Source organism: Nerophis ophidion, linkage group LG23 (genome assembly GCF_033978795.1).
Source record: "Nerophis ophidion isolate RoL-2023_Sa linkage group LG23, RoL_Noph_v1.0, whole genome shotgun sequence".
Lineage (NCBI taxonomy): Eukaryota > Metazoa > Chordata > Actinopteri > Syngnathiformes > Syngnathidae > Nerophis > Nerophis ophidion.
In genome coordinates, this window is record NC_084633.1 from 30,516,312 (window position 1) to 30,538,381 (window position 22,070).

The 22,070-nt window shown below is 37.1% G+C and overlaps 1 protein-coding gene across 11 annotated transcripts in view; it reads right to left on the reverse strand.

Annotated features, from left to right (window-relative positions):
* Positions 1-20,043, reverse strand: part of LOC133541048 (uncharacterized) — a 67,796-nt gene extending 47,753 nt beyond the window's left edge. For 4 of the 11 annotated variants that reach the window (XM_061884106.1, XM_061884105.1, XM_061884107.1 and 1 more), the window contains exons 1-2: positions 18,985-20,042; positions 5,146-5,209 (exon numbers count right to left, since the gene is read on the reverse strand). In XM_061884106.1, the coding sequence (XP_061740090.1) occupies positions 5,146-5,209; positions 18,985-19,418 (498 nt within the window). In that variant the 5' untranslated portion in view covers positions 19,419-20,042. Of the gene's footprint in view, positions 1-5,145; positions 5,210-18,984 lie in introns of all 11 variants that reach the window. The other 7 variants (XM_061884108.1, XM_061884100.1, XM_061884098.1 and 4 more) reach the window with 4 other exon arrangements.
* Positions 20,044-22,070: the final 2,027 nt, after the last annotated feature.

Consider the following 22,070-nt stretch of genomic DNA (forward strand, 5'->3'; position numbering starts at 1 on the left):
TGTGTGAATGTGAGTGTGAATGTTGTCTTTCTATCTATGTTGGCCCTGCGATGAAATGGCGACTTGTCCAGGGTGTACGCCGCCTTCCGCCCGATTGCAGCTCAGATAGGAACCAGCACCCCCCGCGGCCCCAAAGGGAATAAGCGGTAGGAAAATGGATGGATGGACATATATGTACACACATATATACATATACGTATATCCATCCATCCATTTTCTACCGCTTTTTCCCTTTGGGGTCGCGGGTGCCTATATATACACAGATATATACATACATATATATATATATATATATATATATATATATATATATATATATATATATATATATATATATATATATATATATATATATATATATATATATATATGTATGTATATATACATACACACATACATACATACATACATACAAATACACACACATATATATAGATATATACACACATACATATACACACATAAATGCACATATACATATACACATATATACCCACACACATATATATATATGTGTATATATGTTTATATATATATAGACATATATATATATATATATATATATATATGTGTGTGTCTGTGTGTGCGTGTGCATGCGTGTGTGGAGAGAGTGTTTTGCATTTTGCTATTTTTCTTTAAATAATATCCACAAAGCTATGTGTGACCATGTTTGTTGAATTTTTGTGCTGGTTGAATTTTTTTTCTTCGCACCATGACTAGGGAAGGTTGTTTGGATTGGGTTATATAAGTAATACGCTGTGCACATTTTCGCATTGATGTACAATTAGTGGCCACTGACTTGAGTTACTTCCGTTGGCCACCAGGCAGCAATTGCAGCTATCAGACTGCTGACAATACTTGTATATTACTGGTATTTGAAAACGCCACGCCAAATTGTTTATTGGACTTGTGCCGTTTTGAAGACGCTGGCGGGCCGCACTTGGACACCCCCTATTATAGGTATGATGTGCAGTAAAATTCCGGCTGGTGTTGGTGATACCAATCTGATACTTTGTACGAATATACCTAACTTGGCAGCTAAAATGTAAAATGTTGAGTATTTTCAAACAACAACATATATCTAAATAAAACTGTAAACATTTAAGAAAAAATGAGCAATAATTGGAATGTAATGAAAAAAGCTGAACATTTTAAATCTAATAATGATATAATACTTGGTCAACAATAACACAAACTTTTATCTTTACGTATATATCTCTGTTTTTAGCTTTTTTATTTTTTTTTAATAAAAAAATATATCAACCTTCCCTCCCATACTTGACTTTTTCAGTTTGCTTTGCAGCCGTTTAATAGAAAAAGTTTAGACACCCCTGATCTAAACTATTAGAGGTTTTAAAAATAAATATACTTTAAATATAAACAACGTTTAGGTAGTTCATGAAAAAATAAATAATAAAAATTAATGAATTAATTAGAAAAATACAACAACTACAATAAACACTGTTAAATATGTAACTGAACATTCATATTTTTGTACAGGCAGACGTTTTACTGTCATATGATAATTTTTATTCTATTCTTACGTTGGGGGAAAAACAGTAAAAATGTTAGAAAAAAAGATCAAAACAATTGTATGTACTAAGAAAACGCTGAACTGTTCTAACTAATTATTATAATTGATAATAATATCACCTATAAGACAAGACTAACACAATATCTGTTTTTAGCATTTTTTTTAAGGAAAAAATATCAATATGGCCCCCGCATACTTTGACTTTTCAATGTTCGGCCCTTGGTGGTTAAACTTTGGACACCCATGAACTGAAGTATCAAAAACAGGGAAGGAAGAAAGTGAGTGTGAAGGGTCATTGAATTAAAGAAATAAATCATCGAACACATGACCGAGCGTAGCACCAACTTGGCGAAGCTAATCTGTACCATGCTAAAGTGGAATGAGTCCAACGTCGGCCAAGTATGTTAAAAATAATATCCAAACGGTGAACGTGTATCCATGAAAATATGGAAAAGCTACTGACAGTGTTTGAAGGGGAAGCAACTGGTAGTAGATACCCCCAGTACATTTTTATTATATTAATTCATAAAACTACTGTACAAACCCGTTTCCATATGAGTTGGGAAATTGTGTTAGATGTAAATATAACCGGAACACAATGATTTGCAAATAATTTTCAACCCATATTCAATTGAATGCAGTACAAAGACAACATATTTGATGTTCAAACTCAAAATTTTTTTTTTTTTTTTTTGCAAATAATAATTAACTTAGAATTTCATGGCTGCAATACGTGCCAAAGTAGTTGGAAAGGGCTTGTTAGCCGATGTGTTACATCACCTTTTCTTTTAACAACACTCAAACGTTTGGGAAGTGAGGAAACTAATTGTTGAAGCTTTGAAAGTGGAATTCTTTCCCATTCTTGTTTTATGTAGAGCTTCAGCCGTTCAACAGTCCAGGGTCTCCGCTGTCGTATTTTACGCTTCATAATGCTCCACACATTTTCGATGTTAGACAGGTCTGGACTTACGAAGCCACGCTGTTGTAACACGTGCTGAATGTGGCTTGGCATTGTCTTGCTGAAATAAGCAGGGGCGTCCATGAAAAATACGGCGCTTAAATGGCAGCATATGTGGTTCCAAAACCCTTATGTACCTTTCAGAATTAATAGTGCCTTCACAGTTGTGTAAGTTACCTATGCCTAGGGCACTAATGCACCCCCATACCATCACAGATGCTGGCTTTTGAACTTTGTGTCGATAACAGTCTAGATGGTTCGCTTCCCCTTTGGTCCGGACGACACGATGTCGAATATTTCCAAAAACAATTTGAAATGTGGGCTCGTCAGACCACAGAACACTTTTCCACTTTGCATCAGTCCATCTTAGATGATCTTGGGCCAAGAAAAGCCGGCAATGTTTCCGGGTTTTGTTCATAAAGGGCTTTCGCTTTGCATGGTAGAGCTTTAAAGGCCTACTGAAACCCATCACTACCGACCACACAGTCTCATAGTTTACCGTATATATCCATCCATTTTTTACCGCTTATTCCCTTTTGGGGTCCCGGGGGGCGCTGGCGCCTATCTCAGCTACAATCGGGCGGAAGGCGGGGAACACCCTGGACAAGTCGCCACCTCATCGCAGGGCATAGTTTATATGTCAATGATGAAATCTTAACATTGCAACACATGCCAATACGGCCGGTTTAGTTTACTAAATTACAATTTTAAATTTCCTGCGGAGTTTCTTGTTGAAAACGTCGCGGAATGATGATGTTTATGATGATGCGTGTTTGTGACGTTATTGGTTGGAGGGGACATTTTAGCTCATCACCACTTACAGCTAAAAGTCGTCTCTTTTCATCGCATAATCACACAGTAATTTGGACATCTGTGTTGCTGAATCTTTTGCAATTTGTTCAATTAATAATGGAGACTATAAATAAGAATTCTGTTGGTGGAAAGCGGTGGATTTTGTTGTGAAACTTTAACACAGAGCAGTCAAGCGAACATGTTTCTCTACGTCAAACAGCAAGTTTTTGGAAGGGAAAATTGTCGGCTCTTACCGGAGACTTCAGTGGATTATGGGACCTTCTCCTGCAGCTGTCAAAAAGGCAGCTGTGATCTTGGCTCCTCATCGGCTTCTCTCTGAGACACTGGCGTTCACCGCAGCCATCCGACTTTCAGGTATGACTTTACTCATTTAATGTCACTAAAATACTATTAACACAATAAGCAGATAAGGGATTTTCCAGAATTATCCAAGTAAATGTGTCTAATTACATCTAAAACGCTACCACTGCCGCCGCCCGGAGCTGTCGCTTTTTTTATTTTTTATTTTTTAGTGCCTCACTCTAACTTTCCTAATTCACAAATCTTTCATCCTCGCTAAAATTAATGGGGAAATTGTCACTTTCTCGGTCCGAATAGCTCTTGGTGCTGGAGGCTCACATTATAAACAATAAAAGGATGTGAGGAGCCTTCACACCGGTGACGTCACGCGCACATCGTCTGCTACTTCCGGTAAAGGCAAGGCTTTTTTATTAGCGACCAAAAGTTGCAAACTTTATCGTCAATGTTCTCTACTAAATCCTTTCAGCAAAAATATGGCAATATCACAAAATGATCATGTATGACACATAGATTGCACCTACTATACCCGTTTGAATAAGAACATTTCATTTCAGTAGGCCTTTAACTTGCACTTACAGATGTAGCGACGAACTGTATTTAGTGACAGTGGTTTTCTGCAGTGTTCCTGAGCCCATGTGGTGATATCCTTTAGAGATTGATGTCGGTTTTTGATACAGTGCCGTCTAAGGGATCGAAAGTCACGGTCATTCAATTTTGGTTTCCGGCCATGCCGCTTACGTGGAGTGATTTCTCCAGATTCTCTGAACCTTTTGATGATATTATGGAGTCTGGACCGTAGATGTTGAAATCCCTAAATTGCTTGCAATTGCACTTTGAGAAACGTTCTTAAACTGTATGACTAATTGCTCACGCAGTTGTGTACAAAGGGGTGTACCTCGCCCCATCCTTATGAAAGACTGAGCATTTTTGGGAAGCTGTTTTTATACCCAATCATGGCACCCACCTGTTCCCAGTTAGCCTGCACACCTGTGGGATGTTCCAAATAAGTGTTCGATAAGCATTACTCAAATTTATCAGTATTTATTGCCACCTTTCCCAACTTTTTTGTCACATGTTGCTGGCATCAAATTATAAAGTTAATGATTATTTGCAAAAACAAAAAAAGTTTATGAGTTTGAAAATCAAATATGTTGTTTTTGTAGCATATTCAACTGAATATGGGTTGAAAATTATTTGCAAATCATTGTATTCTGTTTATATTTACATCTAACACAATTTCCCAACTCATATGGAAACGGGGTTTGTAGTTGTTAGTAGCATTTTGTTTTTCAAACAATATTTCTTATCAACATTTTGTTTTCTTTCTAAAAGGCTTAAAAGTTGTGCTGTTTCAGGGGTGCCGAGCACCAATTATATTGATATCAAACAAGTGTTTTCAGTGAAGTATTCTGTCACAAAAACAATCAAAGTTGAGGTACTATACAGTACATTACAACACATATTCTAGTCAATTGTCTACAGTAAGAGGGGGAAAAAAATATATTTGATTGTGAGTGTTCCCAAAACTGGTGTAACTTACAATGAGAAACAGGTAGGGGGCGAACCTCCACGTCATTCTGTCGCCATGAACATCCAGGCTCACGCTGGAAAAGTAGAAGGGTACAGTTCTCAGTTTTGTACATTACAGTAAAACCAAGTGAGTAACTGTCGGCAAAACAACTGTAAACATGTGCTAAGGATCATGGGTAGAGTAAGAAATTCATTGTGCGGTGTTGATTAATCATGGCTTAAAGAAAGTGAGGCCAAATAGCATGCACTACTTGACGGCAACCAGCAGAGGCACTGTTGATATTGGCTCCAAATCAATATTGAGAAATTTTTATCACAGGGATGTCCAAAAATCCACACAAACAAAAAAAAGTGGAATAAAAGAGAAAATAGGTGAAATGTAATAGGAAAAAAAGTTGCAATGTTGACTTATAAAAAATTTTCTGTAAAGCTGTCATTAAAAAAAACTGACTCAAAATCAATATTTTTTAATGAATTATTGACTTATTGAAGGTTCCAATTACTTCACTTCAAAAATTCCACTTTGAAATCTTTTTGGGAGAAAATATTGCATATTTTGTGTGTTTGCCATATCAAAGACAATGTTTACTTTGACAAAAAAGGCATAAAAATAACCAAAAAAAGTAATAAAAACGTATACCGTATTTCCTTGAATTGCCGCCGGGGCGCTAATTAATTTAAAACCTCTTCTCACTCCGGCGCTTGCCAAAGGCATGCGGTAAAGGCAAGCATGCGCTAATTATTTTAAAACCTCTTCTCAATCCGGCGTTTACCAAAGGCATGCGGTAAAGGTAGGCATGCACTAATTATTTTAAAACCTCTTCTCACTCCGGCGCTTACCAAAGGCATGCGGTAAATTTAGGCCTGCGCTTATAAATTTGAGTGTGATGTAAGGATACCATCATGAAAATAACATTTAAAAAAATATTTTTTTTACTATGGTCTTACCTTTACTTATAAAGGAAATCCATGCGCAGCTCCTTCTAATCAAAAGCATCAATAACTTGTTTACAGAAGTCTTTCTTATCTTTCTTCAGTTTTGAAAGTCTCTCTGTCTCGATGGAGATCTTCCTTTATTACCTCCTGCTTCGATTGAAAGTCCAGTTTAGAAAACTATTTTATTTTAGATATGTAATCCTCCATGTTAAAAGTGCAAGCGAGAGGAAAAAATAAACGATCGCTGCTCACTCTTGCTGCTTGTTGTCACTTCTTCTGCATCAGAGTTGTCAAAAGAAGGATCAATAGCGCCCTCTACCACCAGGAGGCGGGAGTCATTTAATGACTCATATTTGACACACGCAGCTACGGTATATTAATAAATCATAGCTGCTTACTGTTCTTTTTAGCATATTCAATAGCTTGTACCTTAAATCCTACTGAATAGCTCTTAATCTTTTTCCCTCTATGCGATTTAAAATTATTGAAATCAGCCTCCTCCATTTTGAAAATGATAACAGGGGAAATGTCACTCGTGACGTGACGAGTTTGACCAGGCGGAAATTTTAGGAATATGCTAATTATTTGGCAAAACAAGTTTGACCCGGCGGAAATTCTAGACATGCGTTAATAAAAATAATATTTTGCGAGCTGGCGGTAATACTAAGATTGCGCTAATTATTTTGCGAAATATAAGCACGTATATAAGCGCATACTATATACCCGGCGGCAATTCAAGGAAATACGGTAATCGGCGAATAGATAGGAAGTTGATATAAAGGCTTGAGCTTTGAAAGTGAAAAAAAACAACATCATTTATTAATTGCTCAAAAAAATTATCAGAATCGTTCTTATGAATTATTGACCCATGTAAGGCTTCAATTGCGATACATCAAATATTCCTCTTTGACATTTGTTGGGGGGAAAAATATTGCATATTTTGTGGTTTTGCCCTACAAAACCAGGTTTTGAGAAAAAGCGCATAAAAGATTAAACAAAATATACATATCATATCGACAGACCTGAAGTTGATCTAGAGATTTAAGCGTTGAATAAAACATTTTTTATATATGACTTATTTTTGAAAAATTTATGACCGAGACCTTTTCAGGTCCCCGGGAACGAACTTGAAGGGAGCCCTTAAAGTTTAAAAAAATAAAATAATCTATACTGTTTATTGTATTGGTTTTGAAAATGAAAAATGTCAAAATGGCCCCCGCGTGCTTTAATTTTTCAGTGTGCGGCCCTCATTGGAAAAAGTTTGGACACCCCTGTGTCGTCATCATCCAGGTTGTCTGCTAGGGGTGCTGGGAAAAAAAGTATTCACATACACTTTTTTTTTTAGGCTTGCCCGCTGTGTGCATGTGTCATACTTCAGCTTTTGTAACCTGTAATGAAAAGTTTTTTTTTTTTTTTATCATTCCCATACCAAATTATTAAATGCCAGGACTGGGTTTCAACATTTTGGAACAAGGCTGAAAAATATAAATACATTTATTTGTAGGACAGAGTAGAATTGTACAGTATACCGCTACTGTCACGACGTGGTTTTCGCACTTTACTTCGAGGTTTGTTCTCCCGGGATGCAAACGGACTATTCCGGACAAAGCTTGCAGGTAGGAATATATTTAATAATTTCCACTCAAAAAAAGGTACAAAAATGGAAAACAAGGCTGACCGCACCTGGAGTTAAAGTACATACTTAGCATAGACTATGGACATAGAGAACTTATAACACTGTGGCATGAAATAAACACGACTTATGTAGTCCAGGCAGGAGACAAACAAAACTTAGAGAGATACGGCATAAAGCAAACAACTCAGGCGGTATAGCTCGGTTGGTGGAGCTGCCGTGCCAGCAACTTGAGGGTTTCAGGTTCTATCCCCGCTTCCGCCATCCTAATCACTGCCATTGTGTCCTTGGGCAAGACAGTTTTTCCACCTGCTCCGAGTGCCATCCACACTGGTTTAAATGTCACTTAGGTATTGGGTTTCACTATGTAAAGCGCTTTGAGTCACTAGATAGAGAAAGGCGCTATATGAATATAATTCACTTCACTTGGCATGGCAAGAAACAAACAGCATGAACTATGATATTGCATGAAACTGTGGCACGAAAGGACTAATGACGCCAGGACGACTGACTGGCAAAGACAGGCTTAAATGATTGGAAACAGGTGCACGGTCCAAACACCAGAGGCAGGTGAAAATCATACGTCGCCATGGTAACTAAAACAAACAAGGATGCACAAAAACAGGAACTAATGGAGTTTAAAACTAACAAAACAAAACGAAAACATGATCCGGACCATGGAACATGACAGCTACTACTGTAGTACCGCGATACTAATGAATCATATTCGGTACAATACCGAATATGATTTTACGAGCGGAGGAGCATGTTTGGCAGCGCACAATCACGGAGTACTTACAAGGTGACACAGTGTGTAGACAGAAAAGGGAGGATGGTTTGCTTACTTACTAATAAAAGACAAGTTGTCTTGTATGTTCACTATTTTATTGAAGGACTAAATTGCAATAAGAACCATATGTTTAATGTACCCTAAAAATGTTTTGTTAAAATAAAGCCAATAATGAAATGTTTGTGGTCACCTTTATTTAGAAGAGTATCAAAGTATCAAAATACATTTTGTTATCGGTACCAAAATATTGGTATCAGGACAACCCTAGGAGAAAGTTATGTATTGCTTTAAATTTTGCATCTCTGTGCCCATAACTATGGTGCGTTCAAGGGCCCTCCATTTAAGTTAGAAACAGTGGTGTCACTCGGTTTTAAAGACGGGGGAGACTTAATTCCCAGGAGGTGTACTTATAATATCATAATAGTTATAAAGATGTCGTTTTATCCACTATGATCATCAGGAGTATATCAGGTCAACTCTGAAGTAAAGGAAAACTTGAAAGATTTATAGTCATAATTAAGTGAATTTAAATCCATATTAAGGCCACTTTATTGTCACGATCCGCTGCCCGGATCATGTCATATACTGGTTTTGGTTCCGTTTTGTATCACATCTTGTTCGTGTTTGTCTTCCTTAGTTCCTGGTGGCACTTCCTGTTTGTTTCCGTCGCCATAGTCACATTAGTGTCACCTGCCTCTTGTTTTTTACGCGCACCTGCCTCATGATTACCACCTTTATTTAAGCCTGCCTTTTCTGTTGATTCGACCTCGCATCCTATTTTCTGTTCCATGCAACAGGTGACGACGCTTATTCCCAATTGTGGTAAAGAACAGTTTTTTTGTACTTGCTAGCTTCCACGCTATGCTTCCTTTGTTTGTTCCCTAGCTCACATGCTAGCGCCTTTAGTTCTTTCTAGCTCCCATGCTAGTTCTGTTTGTTTTGCATTTAGTAACTTGTGCAAGTTTTTCTGTTCCTAGTCTGTTTCATTAGTGTAAATAAATCATAATTTCTTACCTTCACGCTGTGTCCAAGTCCGACTGCATCTTTGAGAGAACAAACCCGCACCACGATGCCAGCTAAACGTCACATTTATATTGAATTTGTTGGCACTTTTTTGTAAAAAACAAAACATTTTAAGAAAACCACGTTATTTCGGGGGTTTATCAAGATATGCCCTCCATAGTCCAATGTTAAAAGGTCAAGTTTGTACAGCTGGCTTCAGCCAAATCCCTGCAAGGGAAACATTGGCTCTATTTTAAAGTGATCACAGTTTTTGGCAGGTAAAGTATTGCTTGTTCCTCTTCTTCTGTCTGGCCATGTTTGAATGAATGAATGAATGAATGAATGGTTTATTTTGAGCCATGCAAACAACACAAGAGAATGAAATAAAATACAAAAGAAATATATAGATACATTATTTTTACACCTACATTGAAAACATTACATGTGACTAATCTTTTGTAGATGTCAAGATTGGCTCAAAAGGGAGTGGGAAGAAGTAAACTTATTAGGTCCCACCCCTATACATATACAAAATATATATACAATATATAATACAATAATATATATAATATAATTCAATTCAGTGGTTGCTGCTATATATTGTCTATATAAAATACATTTAAATTCACACACACTTACATATATACATATGTACACACACATATATACACACACACATATACAATTTATATATATATATATACTTATATATATATATACATATACACACACAGTCACATACATACACACATGCATATACCCAAAATACACACATATCCATCACACACACACACACACACACACACACACACACACACACACACACACACACACACACACACACACACACACCTATATAAATACTATATATATATATAATAGTATATATAATATACACTTTTGTCTAAACATTATTAACAGTTTATGGTGCCTAGGGGAACAAGCTTTCATTTTGACTGTGATATTAGTGGTTAATAGTGGATCTGTGGCTGTGGAGCTATTGCCCCTGATCAACAGGACCTGAGGACCACTCTTGCTATGTGTCCTATTCTGTGCATCAACATAGACGAGGGGAGCCCCCTGCCAGAGGAGTTATCCACGAACATAAGATCCCCCACTCGCCTGCCCTGTACTCCAGGTAGTGTACTTATGTGTCCTATCCTGTGCATTAAAAGAGCCGAAGGGAGCCCCCTGCCAGAGGAGTTATCCACGAACATAAGATCCCCCACTCGCCTGCCCTGTACTCCAGGTAGTGTACTTATGTGTCCTATCCTGTGCATTAAAAGAGACGAGGGGAGCCCCCTGCCAGAGGAGTTATCCACGAACATAAGATCCCCCACTCGCCTGCCCTGTACTCCAGGTAGTGTACCCAAATCCCTTTTCTTAGTTTCCATCGGCACCAATTCTTTAGTCAGAATTCATATTTGTTTTTACATTTGCAGAAAATTAGTATTACTCAAATTGCATATAGGATTGTTTGTGTACACACACACACACACACACACACACACGCGCACACACACACACACACACACACACACACACACACACACACACAATTCAATGTATTCCTCTCATTGATACTAATTCATATAGTTTAACTAGTTGGGTGATGTCATAGAAGTAATAATAATAATGATAATATCAACAATGACTAAACAATAATAATATCAATCGATCAATGTTTACTTATATAGCCCTAAATCACTAGTGTCTCAAAGGGCTCCACAAACCACTACGACATCCTCGGTAGGCCCACATAAGGGCAAGGAAAACTTACACCCAGTGGGACATCGGTGACAATGATGACTATGAGAACCTTGGAGAGGAGGAAAGCAATGGATGTCGAGCGGGTCTAACATGATACTGTGAAAGTTCAATCCTTAATGGATCCAACACAGTCGCAAGAGTCCAGTCCAAAGCGGATCCAACACAGCAGCGGGAGTCCCGTTCACAGCGGAGCCAGCAGGAAACCATCCCAAGCGGAGGCGGATCAGCAGCGCAGAGATGTCCCCAGCCGATACACAGGCGAGCAGTACATGGCCACCGGATCGGACCGGACCCCCCTCCACAAGGGAGAGTGGGACATAGAAGAAAAAGAAAAGAAACGGCAGATCAACTGGTCTAAAAAGGAGTCTATTTAAAGGCTAGAGTATACAAATGAGTTTTAAGGTGAGACTTAAATGCTTCTACTGAGGTGGCATCTCGAACTTTTACCGGGAGGGCATTCCAGAGTACTGGAGCTCGAAATGAAAACGCTCTATAGCCCGCAGACTTTTTTTGGGCTTTGGGAATCACTAATAAGCCGGAGTCCTTTGAACGCAGATTTCTTGCCGGGACATATGGTACTATACAATCGGCAAGATAGGATGGAGCTAGACCGTGTAGTATTTTATACGTAAGTAGTAAAACCTTAAAGTCACATCTTAAGTGCACAGGAAGCCAGTGCAGGTGAGCCAGTACAGGCGTAATGTGATCAAACTTTATTGTTCTTGTCAAAAGTCTAGCAGCCGCATTTTGTACCAACTGTAATCTTTTAATGCTAGACATGGGGAGACCCGAAAATAATACGTTACAGTAATCGAGACGAGACGTAACAAACGCATGGATAATGGTCTCAGCGTCTTTAGTGGACAGAATGGAGCGAATTTTAGCGATATTACGGAGATGAAAGAAGGCCGTTTTAGTAACGCTTTTAATGTGTGACTCAAAGGAGAGAGTTGGGTCAAAGATAATACCCAGATTCTTTACCGTGTCGCCTTGTTTAATTGTTTGGTTGTCAAATGTTAGAGTTGTATCATTAAATAGAGGTCGGTGTCTAGCAGGACCGATAATCAGCATTTCCGTTTTTTTGGCGTTAAGTTGCCAAAAGTTAGCGGACATCCATTGTTTAATTTCATTAAGACACGCCTCCAGCTGACTACAATCCGGCGTGTTGGTCAGCTTTAGGGGCATGTAGAGTTCGGTGTCATCAGCTTAACAGTGAAAACTAATACCATATTTGCGTATGATGTCACCTAGCGGCAGCATGTAGATGCTGAAGAGTGCAGGGCCAAGGACCGAACCCTGGGGAACTCCACACGTTACCTTAACGTACTCCGAGGTCACATTGTTCTGGGAGACGCACTGCATCCTATCAGTAAAATAAGAGTTAAACCAAGACAGGGCTAAGTCTGACATACCAATTCGTGTTTTGATACGTTCTAATAAAATATTATGATCGACGGTATCGAAAGCAGCGCTAAGATCGAGGAGCAGCAACATAGATGACGCATCAGAATCCATTGTTAGCAATAGATCATTAGTCATTTTTGCGAGGGCTGTCTCCGTGGAGTGACTTGCCCTGAAACCGGATTGAAAGGTTTCACATAGATTGTTAGACGCTAAGTGTTCATTTAACTGTTCCGCAACAATTTTTTCGAGGATTTTTGAAATAAAGGGAAGGTGAGACACCGGTCGGTAGTTTACCATGAGGTCAGGATCGAGGTTAGGTCTTTTAAGAAGAGGATCAATAACCGCTTTTTTGAATGCTAGGGGAACAGTGCCCGAGGAAAGTGATAAGTTTATAATATTTAGCACTGATGGACCGAATAATACAAAGAGCTCCTTGATCAGTTTCCCAGGAAGTGGGTCAAGTAAACATGTTGTTTGTATTATTCCATTTACACGTTGTAACAATTCCTCTAATGTTATTTCCTCAAAACAAGAGAAACTATTTTGGAGGGCAGTATCCGCCGTATATACAATCGTGTCAGTGTTAATAGAACCCAGTTGTAGCTGGGACGCATTGTCTTTAATCCATCCATCCATTTCTACCGCTTATTCCCTTTCGGGGTCGCGGGGGGCGCTGGCGCCTATCTCAGCTACAATCGGGCGGAAGGCAGGGTACACCCTGGACAAGTCGCCAGCTCATCGCAGGGCCAACACAGATAGACTGACAACATTCACACTCACATTCACACACTAGGGCCAATTTAGTGTTGCCAATCAACCTATCCCATTGTCTTTAATCTCCTTTCTAATGACTTCAATTTTCTTACTAAAGAATTGCATAAAGTCATCAGCTGAGTGGGTGGAGCTACTGGAAGGAGTCCCTTGTTGGGTTAGCGATGCTACCGTACTAAACAAAAATTTAGGATCGTTTTTATTACGGTGGATGAGATCTGAGTAATATTTAGCTTTAGCTAAGGTAAGCATGCGTTTATAAGTTATTAAACCATCACTCCATGCTTGATGGTGCACCTCAAGTTTAGTCGTGCGCCATTTGCGTTCCAGCTTTCTACATAATAATTTCTGAGCTCTAGTTTCGTCTGTAAACCACGGGGTACGCTTTTTTGGAGCCTTTTTTAACTTTAGCGGTGCTATGTTATCAATGGTTTCGCGCAGGGCGTCGTTAAAGTTGTTAGTGAGGTTATCAATAGAGCCCACATACTTTGGGAATGGTGCCATTACCGAGGGCAGTAGGTCAGCAAGAGTTGTCATTGTGGCCGTATTAATGTTGCGGCTGCTATAGCAGTTATTATTATTATTAGTTTGCCGAACATGCGTCTGAACCTCAAATTTTATAAGGTAATGATCGGACAATACTTTAGTATACGGGAGTATCGTAACTTTGGAAACGGTGATACCCCTGACAAGCACTAGGTCTATCGTATTACCGTTGCGATGCGTGGGTTCATTTATTATTTGTGTGAGACCACAGCTATCAATTATAGTCTAGAGCGCTACGCACGGTGGGTCCGATGGGGTATTCATATGGATATTAAAGCCCTCCATAATGATTATATTATCGGCGTGTGTCACTAGATCAGCAACAAACTCTGAGAATTCATTGATAAAGTCCGAATAGGGCCCTGGTGGGCGGTAGATAACAGCCAGGTGTAGAGGCAGCGGTGTGACAGACCTCATAGTAAGCACCTCAAACGATTTATATTTATTATTTATGTTAGGACTAAGGTTAAAGTTTTCGTTGTATATTAGTGCGACCCCCCCACCCCTTTTAAGAGGACGGGCAATATGCGCATGTGTAAAGTTAGGAGGACATGCCTCGTTTAGCGCAAAAAAGTCGTTTGGTTTAAGCCAGGTTTCGCTGAGACCGATGACGTTAAGATTGTTGTCTCTGATGATATCATTAACTATCATTAACTAACAACGTTTTGGGAGACAATGATCTTATGTTTAAAAAACCTATATTATAGGTAGTGGGCTGTTTTAGGGAATTTTTGATCAAATTATCCGTAGTAGCAATATTAATAATGTTGTGTTTATTATGCCAAGTGCATTTAGTATAATTACGACCATATCTAGGAATTGATACGACGGGAATTTTCCGATTGTTTGTTTGTTGCTTTGATAAACTGCACGCATCATAGTTAGCTACCTCAGTAAAACACATGTCCAACTCTGAAACACTCAAAGCAGAAAAAACTTGTTCTAATTTAACTGACTCCTTACCCAGACCAGTAGTCTCGCATCTTCCATTTAAATCCGGCTTCAGGATGGAGGGAAGTGGTGTTCTGTGGGGATTAGCCTTCTGCTTTGTTTTTAGCCCCGCTCGGCATCCGCGTTTCCGATCACACCGCTGGCGTCTGCTCCGTAGACGGCCCCCGCTGCTACTATACTCCCCTGCTTCACAGACCGCTGGATGTAGCCGTCGGAGTATTCCCGTGCTAGTTAGCACGTTTAGCACGCACGCGTCTATCAGTCCAAAACGGCCCGATATGTCCACATCCAGAAGTGTCTGGTGGTCGTACGTGATCACGGAGTGACCACGATGTGAGCCGGCCATAAAGTTTGTAGAATTGTCCGGTATTTCTGCCAAATGTTCCATATTTAGCAGGAGCTCCTCGAGGTCGCAGCCCTTCAGGGCGCCGCCATCTTGGATCAATCAATATCGATAATGATAACAATAATAACAATATGAACAATAGCAATAGCAATGACAATAAATGATGACAATAATACATATAAAATAATGAAAATGATGATGATGATGATAATAACAACAATAATAATAATAATAACAATAATCATTATTAGCCAGTGATGGAGTTTAACACTTAGGCATCCATGTTCACATTCATATACATTGCCCATACCATTTTTTTGTATCTTGTTTTGAACTGATGGACATTTGAACATTGCTTGAGCCCCACATCCAATCCGTTCCAAAGTTTCACTCCACGCACAGACACACACAAACTTTTCCTCGTAGTTCTTACTGTTGGAATAGTAAAGATACTACACCCCCTTAGATTATCAACTCCTTCTCTGTGTTTGAAATGTATTTGAATATTGGCAGGTAGAACCTTTTTGTTTGCTTTAAATAGTAATTGAGCTGTATTAAAATCAACTAGATCAGGCAGTTTTAATAATTTAGATTGTAAAAATAAAATATTTGTGTGGTCACAATATCCCACCTTGTGTAGAATTCTTATTGCACGTTTTTGGAGTGTAACCAGGGGATGTAGTGAAGTTTTGTAGTTGTTGCCCCAGATTTCTATGCAGTAATTTAGATATGGTAAGACCAATGAACAATATAATAAATGCAGAGCTGTGTAATTTAAGAAGAATTTGGATTTATTGATAATAGAGATGGTTTTGGAGATTTTGCTTTGTATATTTCTTATGTGTGGTTTCCAGCTTAATTTATTATCAATAGTGACTCCTAAGAATTTAATTTCTGACACCGTTTCTAGAATCACGCCATCTATATTTATTGCTGGTCCTGGATTGGAATAGCTGAATAACATAACTTTTGTTTTCTTTAAATTAAGGGATAATTTGTTTATATCTAACCATGTTTTTAATTTTGCAAGTTCATTATTTAGGGTGGATACAAAATGTGTATAATTATCGTTAGAATAGAAAATATTAGTGTTGTCTGCAAATATGACTAATTGTAATACATTTGATACTGTAAATATGTCATTAATATATAAGTTAAATAACTTGGGAGCAAGAACGGATCCTTGTGGAACTCCACAAGCAATGTCCAAATGCCCAGATGTGAACTCGCCCATCTTCACAAACTACTGTCTTTGTGTTAAATAGCTCCTTATCCAAGTCAAAGCTACTCCCCTTATTCCATATCTGTATAATTTTTTCAGTAATATTTGATGATTAATGGTGTCAAATGCTTTACTCAGATCCATGTAAATTCCAGCTGCATATTTCTTACTATCTAAGCTATTGGTTATCTCTTCTACTGCATCAATTATTGCCATAGATGTTGACCTTGCTGTCCTAAAACTGTATTGACTTTCATTAATTATCTTATGTTTATCTATAAATTTCTCTAATCTAGTGTTATATAATTTCTCTAAGATTTTGGAAAACTGCGGGAGCAAAGAGACAGGTCGGTAGTTTGTGAAGATGTGTTTGTTCCCATTTTTACATATTGGTATTACCTTTGCGATTTTAATTTTATTAGGAAATTGTCCTGTTTGGAAGGACAGGTTAAATATATAAGTTAGTGGTTTGGTGATGGAATGTATGGTTTTTTTCACAAGTGTCATATCTATCTCAAAACAATTAGTAGATGTTTTATTTTTGCAATTATTAACAACATCTATTATTTCCTCTTCAGTTACTCCCAACAGAAACATACTCATTGGATTCATTTCAATCAGTGACTCCATTTCATTGCTGCTATAATCAGGGATTTTAGCTGCCAATTCTGATCCGACATTTACAAAGAAACTGTTAAAACTCTCCACAACATTATTCATATTATAATTATCTTGGTTGTTATCAGTGAAATAGCTAGGATACAAGTTATTTTTTGACTTGCCTTTAATTATAGTGTTAAGTATTCCCCACACTTCCTTAGTGTTGTTCTTATTCCTATGTAATAGATTGGTATAATATAATTTCTTACTAATCCTTATTATATCAGTCAATTTATTTTTATATGTTTTATATCTATGTTCAGAGTCTTCAATCAGTTTCTTTGTATATTCATTTTTTGAGCCAGGTTTTACATTACCTAATTTGATGAATTGTCTATATAATGTGTTTTTCTTTTTACAAGCGTTTTGTAAACCCTTGGTTAACTATGGGCACTTTAAAGTTTTGTTGTTGTTTCTAATTTTTTTTATTGGACATTTTTGGTTATATATTGAATTAAATATATCTATAAATGATTCAAAGGCACTATCCACATCCTTTTTGTTGTACACGCAATCCCAGTTTTGCATTGTTAGGTCCTGATTTAATAGATTGAAAGAGTCTTCTGTTCTAACTCTTTTGTAAGTATATTTTTGCTGTGAATTCAGGTCTGTACTGGTCTCATCATTATACACTGTGAATACAGGCAGATGATCGGTTATGTCACAGACCATTACTCCACTGATGTTTGAAGACTGCATATTATTTGTGAAGATGTTATCGATGAGGGTTGCACTGTGCGATGTTCTAGTCGGTCTTGTAATGGTTGGGTATAAACTCATACTGTGCATCATGTTAATATAGTTTTCTGTTGCTATGTGGTTATTTGGATTCATGAGATGCATATTTTAATCCCCACAAATAAATATTGTTTTATTAACTTTCTGAGAAAGTTTTTTCAGCCCACTCAGTAAATAGTTCCACATTTGAACCTGGTGACCTGTATATACAGCTAACTATGATATTTTTCTTCCTTTCATTAATGATTTCTATTGATAAGCATTCAACTATATCATCATTTACTGATACAGTCATGTCTTCTAATATTTTGTATTTATATTTCTTGTGAACGTACATAGCGACTCCTCCCCCCATTTTATTTGTTCTGTTAACATCATTTAAATTATAATCCTTTATCTCAAAATCAATACCTTTTGCTTCATTAAACCATGTTTCGGATATAGCAATTATGCTAAATGGATTCACAAAATGTTGTAAGTAGTCTTGAATTGCACTGGAATTTGCATACATGCTTCTACTGTTAAAATGGATGACTGAAAATGTGCCTTTTGATTTTATTGAGTTATTATATTCCTTTTCTGAATGGTATTTGCAGTTAATGGAGTCAGATGATGGAAACATATTATCTGGATCGAGATGATATTCCAAGTCTAATGAATTGTGATCAGTATACTCAGATAATTTTAGTTAAAAAATCTTGGAATCTAGAATCCTTTGTTGTATTGTTAAATTGTTGTCTGTAATATCAGAGGACTGATTGTATGCCATTGAATGAACTTGTTAAAGTACTTTTTAACTCTCCTTGTCCCACTAATTCACATATTTATTCATATTTTTTCAGTTCCTGTATGTCTCTAACAACCAGCACTTTTGCTTGTTCAGGTGATCCGTTCAGTTTTATGAATATTTTACAGTTTGTGACCCAAGTATTCTGTATTTTGTTTTGTTTCCTTAAGTGCCTGGCTTTTTTTGCAATATCTGCATTCCTTTTGATCAGGTGATCATTCAAATATACGTTGGTGCCTTTTAGCTTTCTCCCTTGTTTCATTAGTTCAGTCTTTCTTTTCCTATTGACAAACCTCAGGATGACAGCAGGCATGACGTCCCTCTTCGCAGGCAGAGGATGACACGCTTCGATTGAGTTCTTGTCCAGATGAATGTCTCTGGAAGCCAGAAAGTCCACAACCTGCTCCTCCACCGAGCCAGCCTCCGGGTCCCCAGATGCACTCTCGCTCCCCGCAGCATGTGCATATGAGCGGGGTTGAACTTTTAGCCCCGTCACAATCACATCATTCAGTCTAGAATACTGCTCCAGATCTTCCACTTTCCTCTCCAACTCGCCAATCTTCTTATCCCTCTCCTGGATGCACATACGGAGCTCCGTGACTTCATCCACAAGTTTAAGAATTATATCCTGTTTAATCCGTATGTCATTTACGTCTTGTGAAAGAAATTGAAGTGACTTTTTAATGTCCTCGTTTTCCTCCGCCGCTGGGGTTCTCTTCGGTCCCATGACGACGAGCCCTTAAGATCCCACAGTCTGGTCAAAGATGATATTTAGCTCTCAGCGATGTGTTGGCAACTTCTGCGTCTTTGTTAGCAGCTAACAACTAAGCCAACTAGCTCCTGGAATTCAGCACTTCCTGCAGTCTCACTGCTCCCAAGTCGACGGAGAGTGACTTTTATGCGCACCACAGAGGAATGCTTTTCACATCTACCATTTTAGACCATGCTAACTATTTTCTTCTCTCCGCACGTTTTCTACCACTTGTCCCTTTCGCTAGTGATGTGCGGAAAGATACCACTCATTATTTATGCTTTAATATCGATTCTCAAATCAAAATATCGATAATGTTGATACTTCCACAATATGGCCCCCACATACTGAAAAGTCTAATTATGCAGGGGCCATATTTTGTGTTTTTTTATTTAAAAAAAATGCTAAAACCAAATTTGTCAGCTTTGTAGTATAGGTGAAAAGGTGACTGAGTATACTATTATTCGTTATTAGATTTTATACTGTTTATTAATGTATTAATTAATGCATACATTGGTGATTATTAATATTTTGATTAACCAACTAAACCTAGTGTTGCACCTTTCCTGCTTCCGGCGCCTAGACCGTAGTCAATGAGCGCAGGGGAGATACTTCTCCAGGGCCGATTATTCTCGGGGCAACACCCTTTACTTTACCCGGCAGTGGGTCTTCACAGTTCCGGACTCTCTGAGGATAATGACGAGTCCAGTTTTTAGTTGCAAACTCGTGGCTCCTTTATTTTGGTCTCACTCCACTGTCAACATCCCACACACACACAAACACTAGCCACTCCCCCGCCCTCAGCGACCGCTCTCTCTCTTTGCTCGCCCACTCACTCACTGACGTCACTCGCCCGCTGCCACACACACATACTCTACGCTCATAACACTAGTTTTAAGTTTTAAGTATATTTTACTTTTGGTGTCTAAACACTATATATATATATATATATATATATATATATATATATATATATATATATATATATATATATATATATATATATATATAAAATAATTACTTTAATTTCAACCAACCAACCAACCATTTTCTACCGCTTCAGTGTTCATTTATTTACACATGTACACACACATAACACTCCTTTCTACTCATTGTTGTATTTGAAAGTGCAATGCTTTGCAGCCAGTAGCACAACTTTTGTAGGAGCATAGGTATGGGCAGCATCTGCGACATTTAATTTGCATTTAGTGTCTAATACTGAAAAGTCAAGGTGGTGGGGGCCATATAGTTTTTTATTAATTAAAAAAAAGTGCAAAAAAAAATGTGTCAGCTGTGTGTGATAAGATGACTGGGTATATTTTTAATTTGAACATTTCAGCTTTTTCTCATTTCATAATGATTGTTTTGCTCTTTTTGCTTACATTTTCACTGTTATTTTTTTCCCCATGTAAGAAGAGAATGATTATTATTATTAATATTAATAAGGTTGTGTAACTTGCTAACATAGTGTGTCAAAAATTCTGCCTGTATGAAAATACAAATGTTTAATTACACATTTTACACTGTTTATTATGGTTGTTGTTGTCAAATTAATGCATAAGTTTGTATAAGTTAATATTTGAATTAACTAGCTAAACTTTGTTTTAAGTTATATTTTAAGTGTATTTAATTTTTATTTTTGGTATTTCTTTATTAAAAAAAATGTTTAACACGGATTTTATTCATATTTAAAGACAAAACTGTGTTTTATAGAATACTAAGTATGTATATATATATATATATATATATATATATGTAAATATATATATATATATACTTAGTATTTGAACATTTCAGCTTTTTCTCATTTCATAATGATTTTTTTGCTCTTTTTGCTTACATTTTCACTGTTATTTTTTCCCCATGTAAGAAGAGAATGATTATTATTATTAATATTAATAAGGTTGTGTAACTTGCTAACATAGTGTGTCAAAAATTCTGCCTGTATAAAAATACAAATGTTTAATTACACATTTTACACTGTTTATTATGGTTTTTGTTGTCAAATTAATGCATAAGTTAGTATAGGTTAATATTTGAATTAACTAGCTAAACTTTGTTTTAAGTTATATTTTAAGTGCATTTAATTTTTATTTTTGGTATTTCTTTATTAAAAAAAATGTTTAACACGGATTTTATTCATATTTAAAGACAAAACTGTGTTTTATAGAATACTAAGTATGTATATATATATATATGTAAATATATATATATATATATATATATATATATATACATATATATATATATATATATAATTATATAATATACTGTAACATTGTACATGGTAATTGTTATATATTGTATATATGATATAGATATAATATACTATATCAGTATATATTATAGATATAGTATATATAGTATAGATATTATGTAGAAAGCTGAAACGCAAATGGCGCACGACTAAACTTGAGGTGCACCATCAAGCATGGAGTGATGGTTTAATAACTTATAAACGCATGCTTACCTTAGCTAAAGCTAAATATTACTCAAATCTCATCCACCGTAATAAAAACGATCCTAAATTTTTGTTTAGTACGGTAGCATCGCTAACCCAATAAGGGACTCCTTCCAGTAGCTCAACCCACTCAGCTGATGACTTTATGCAATTCTTTAGTAAGAAAA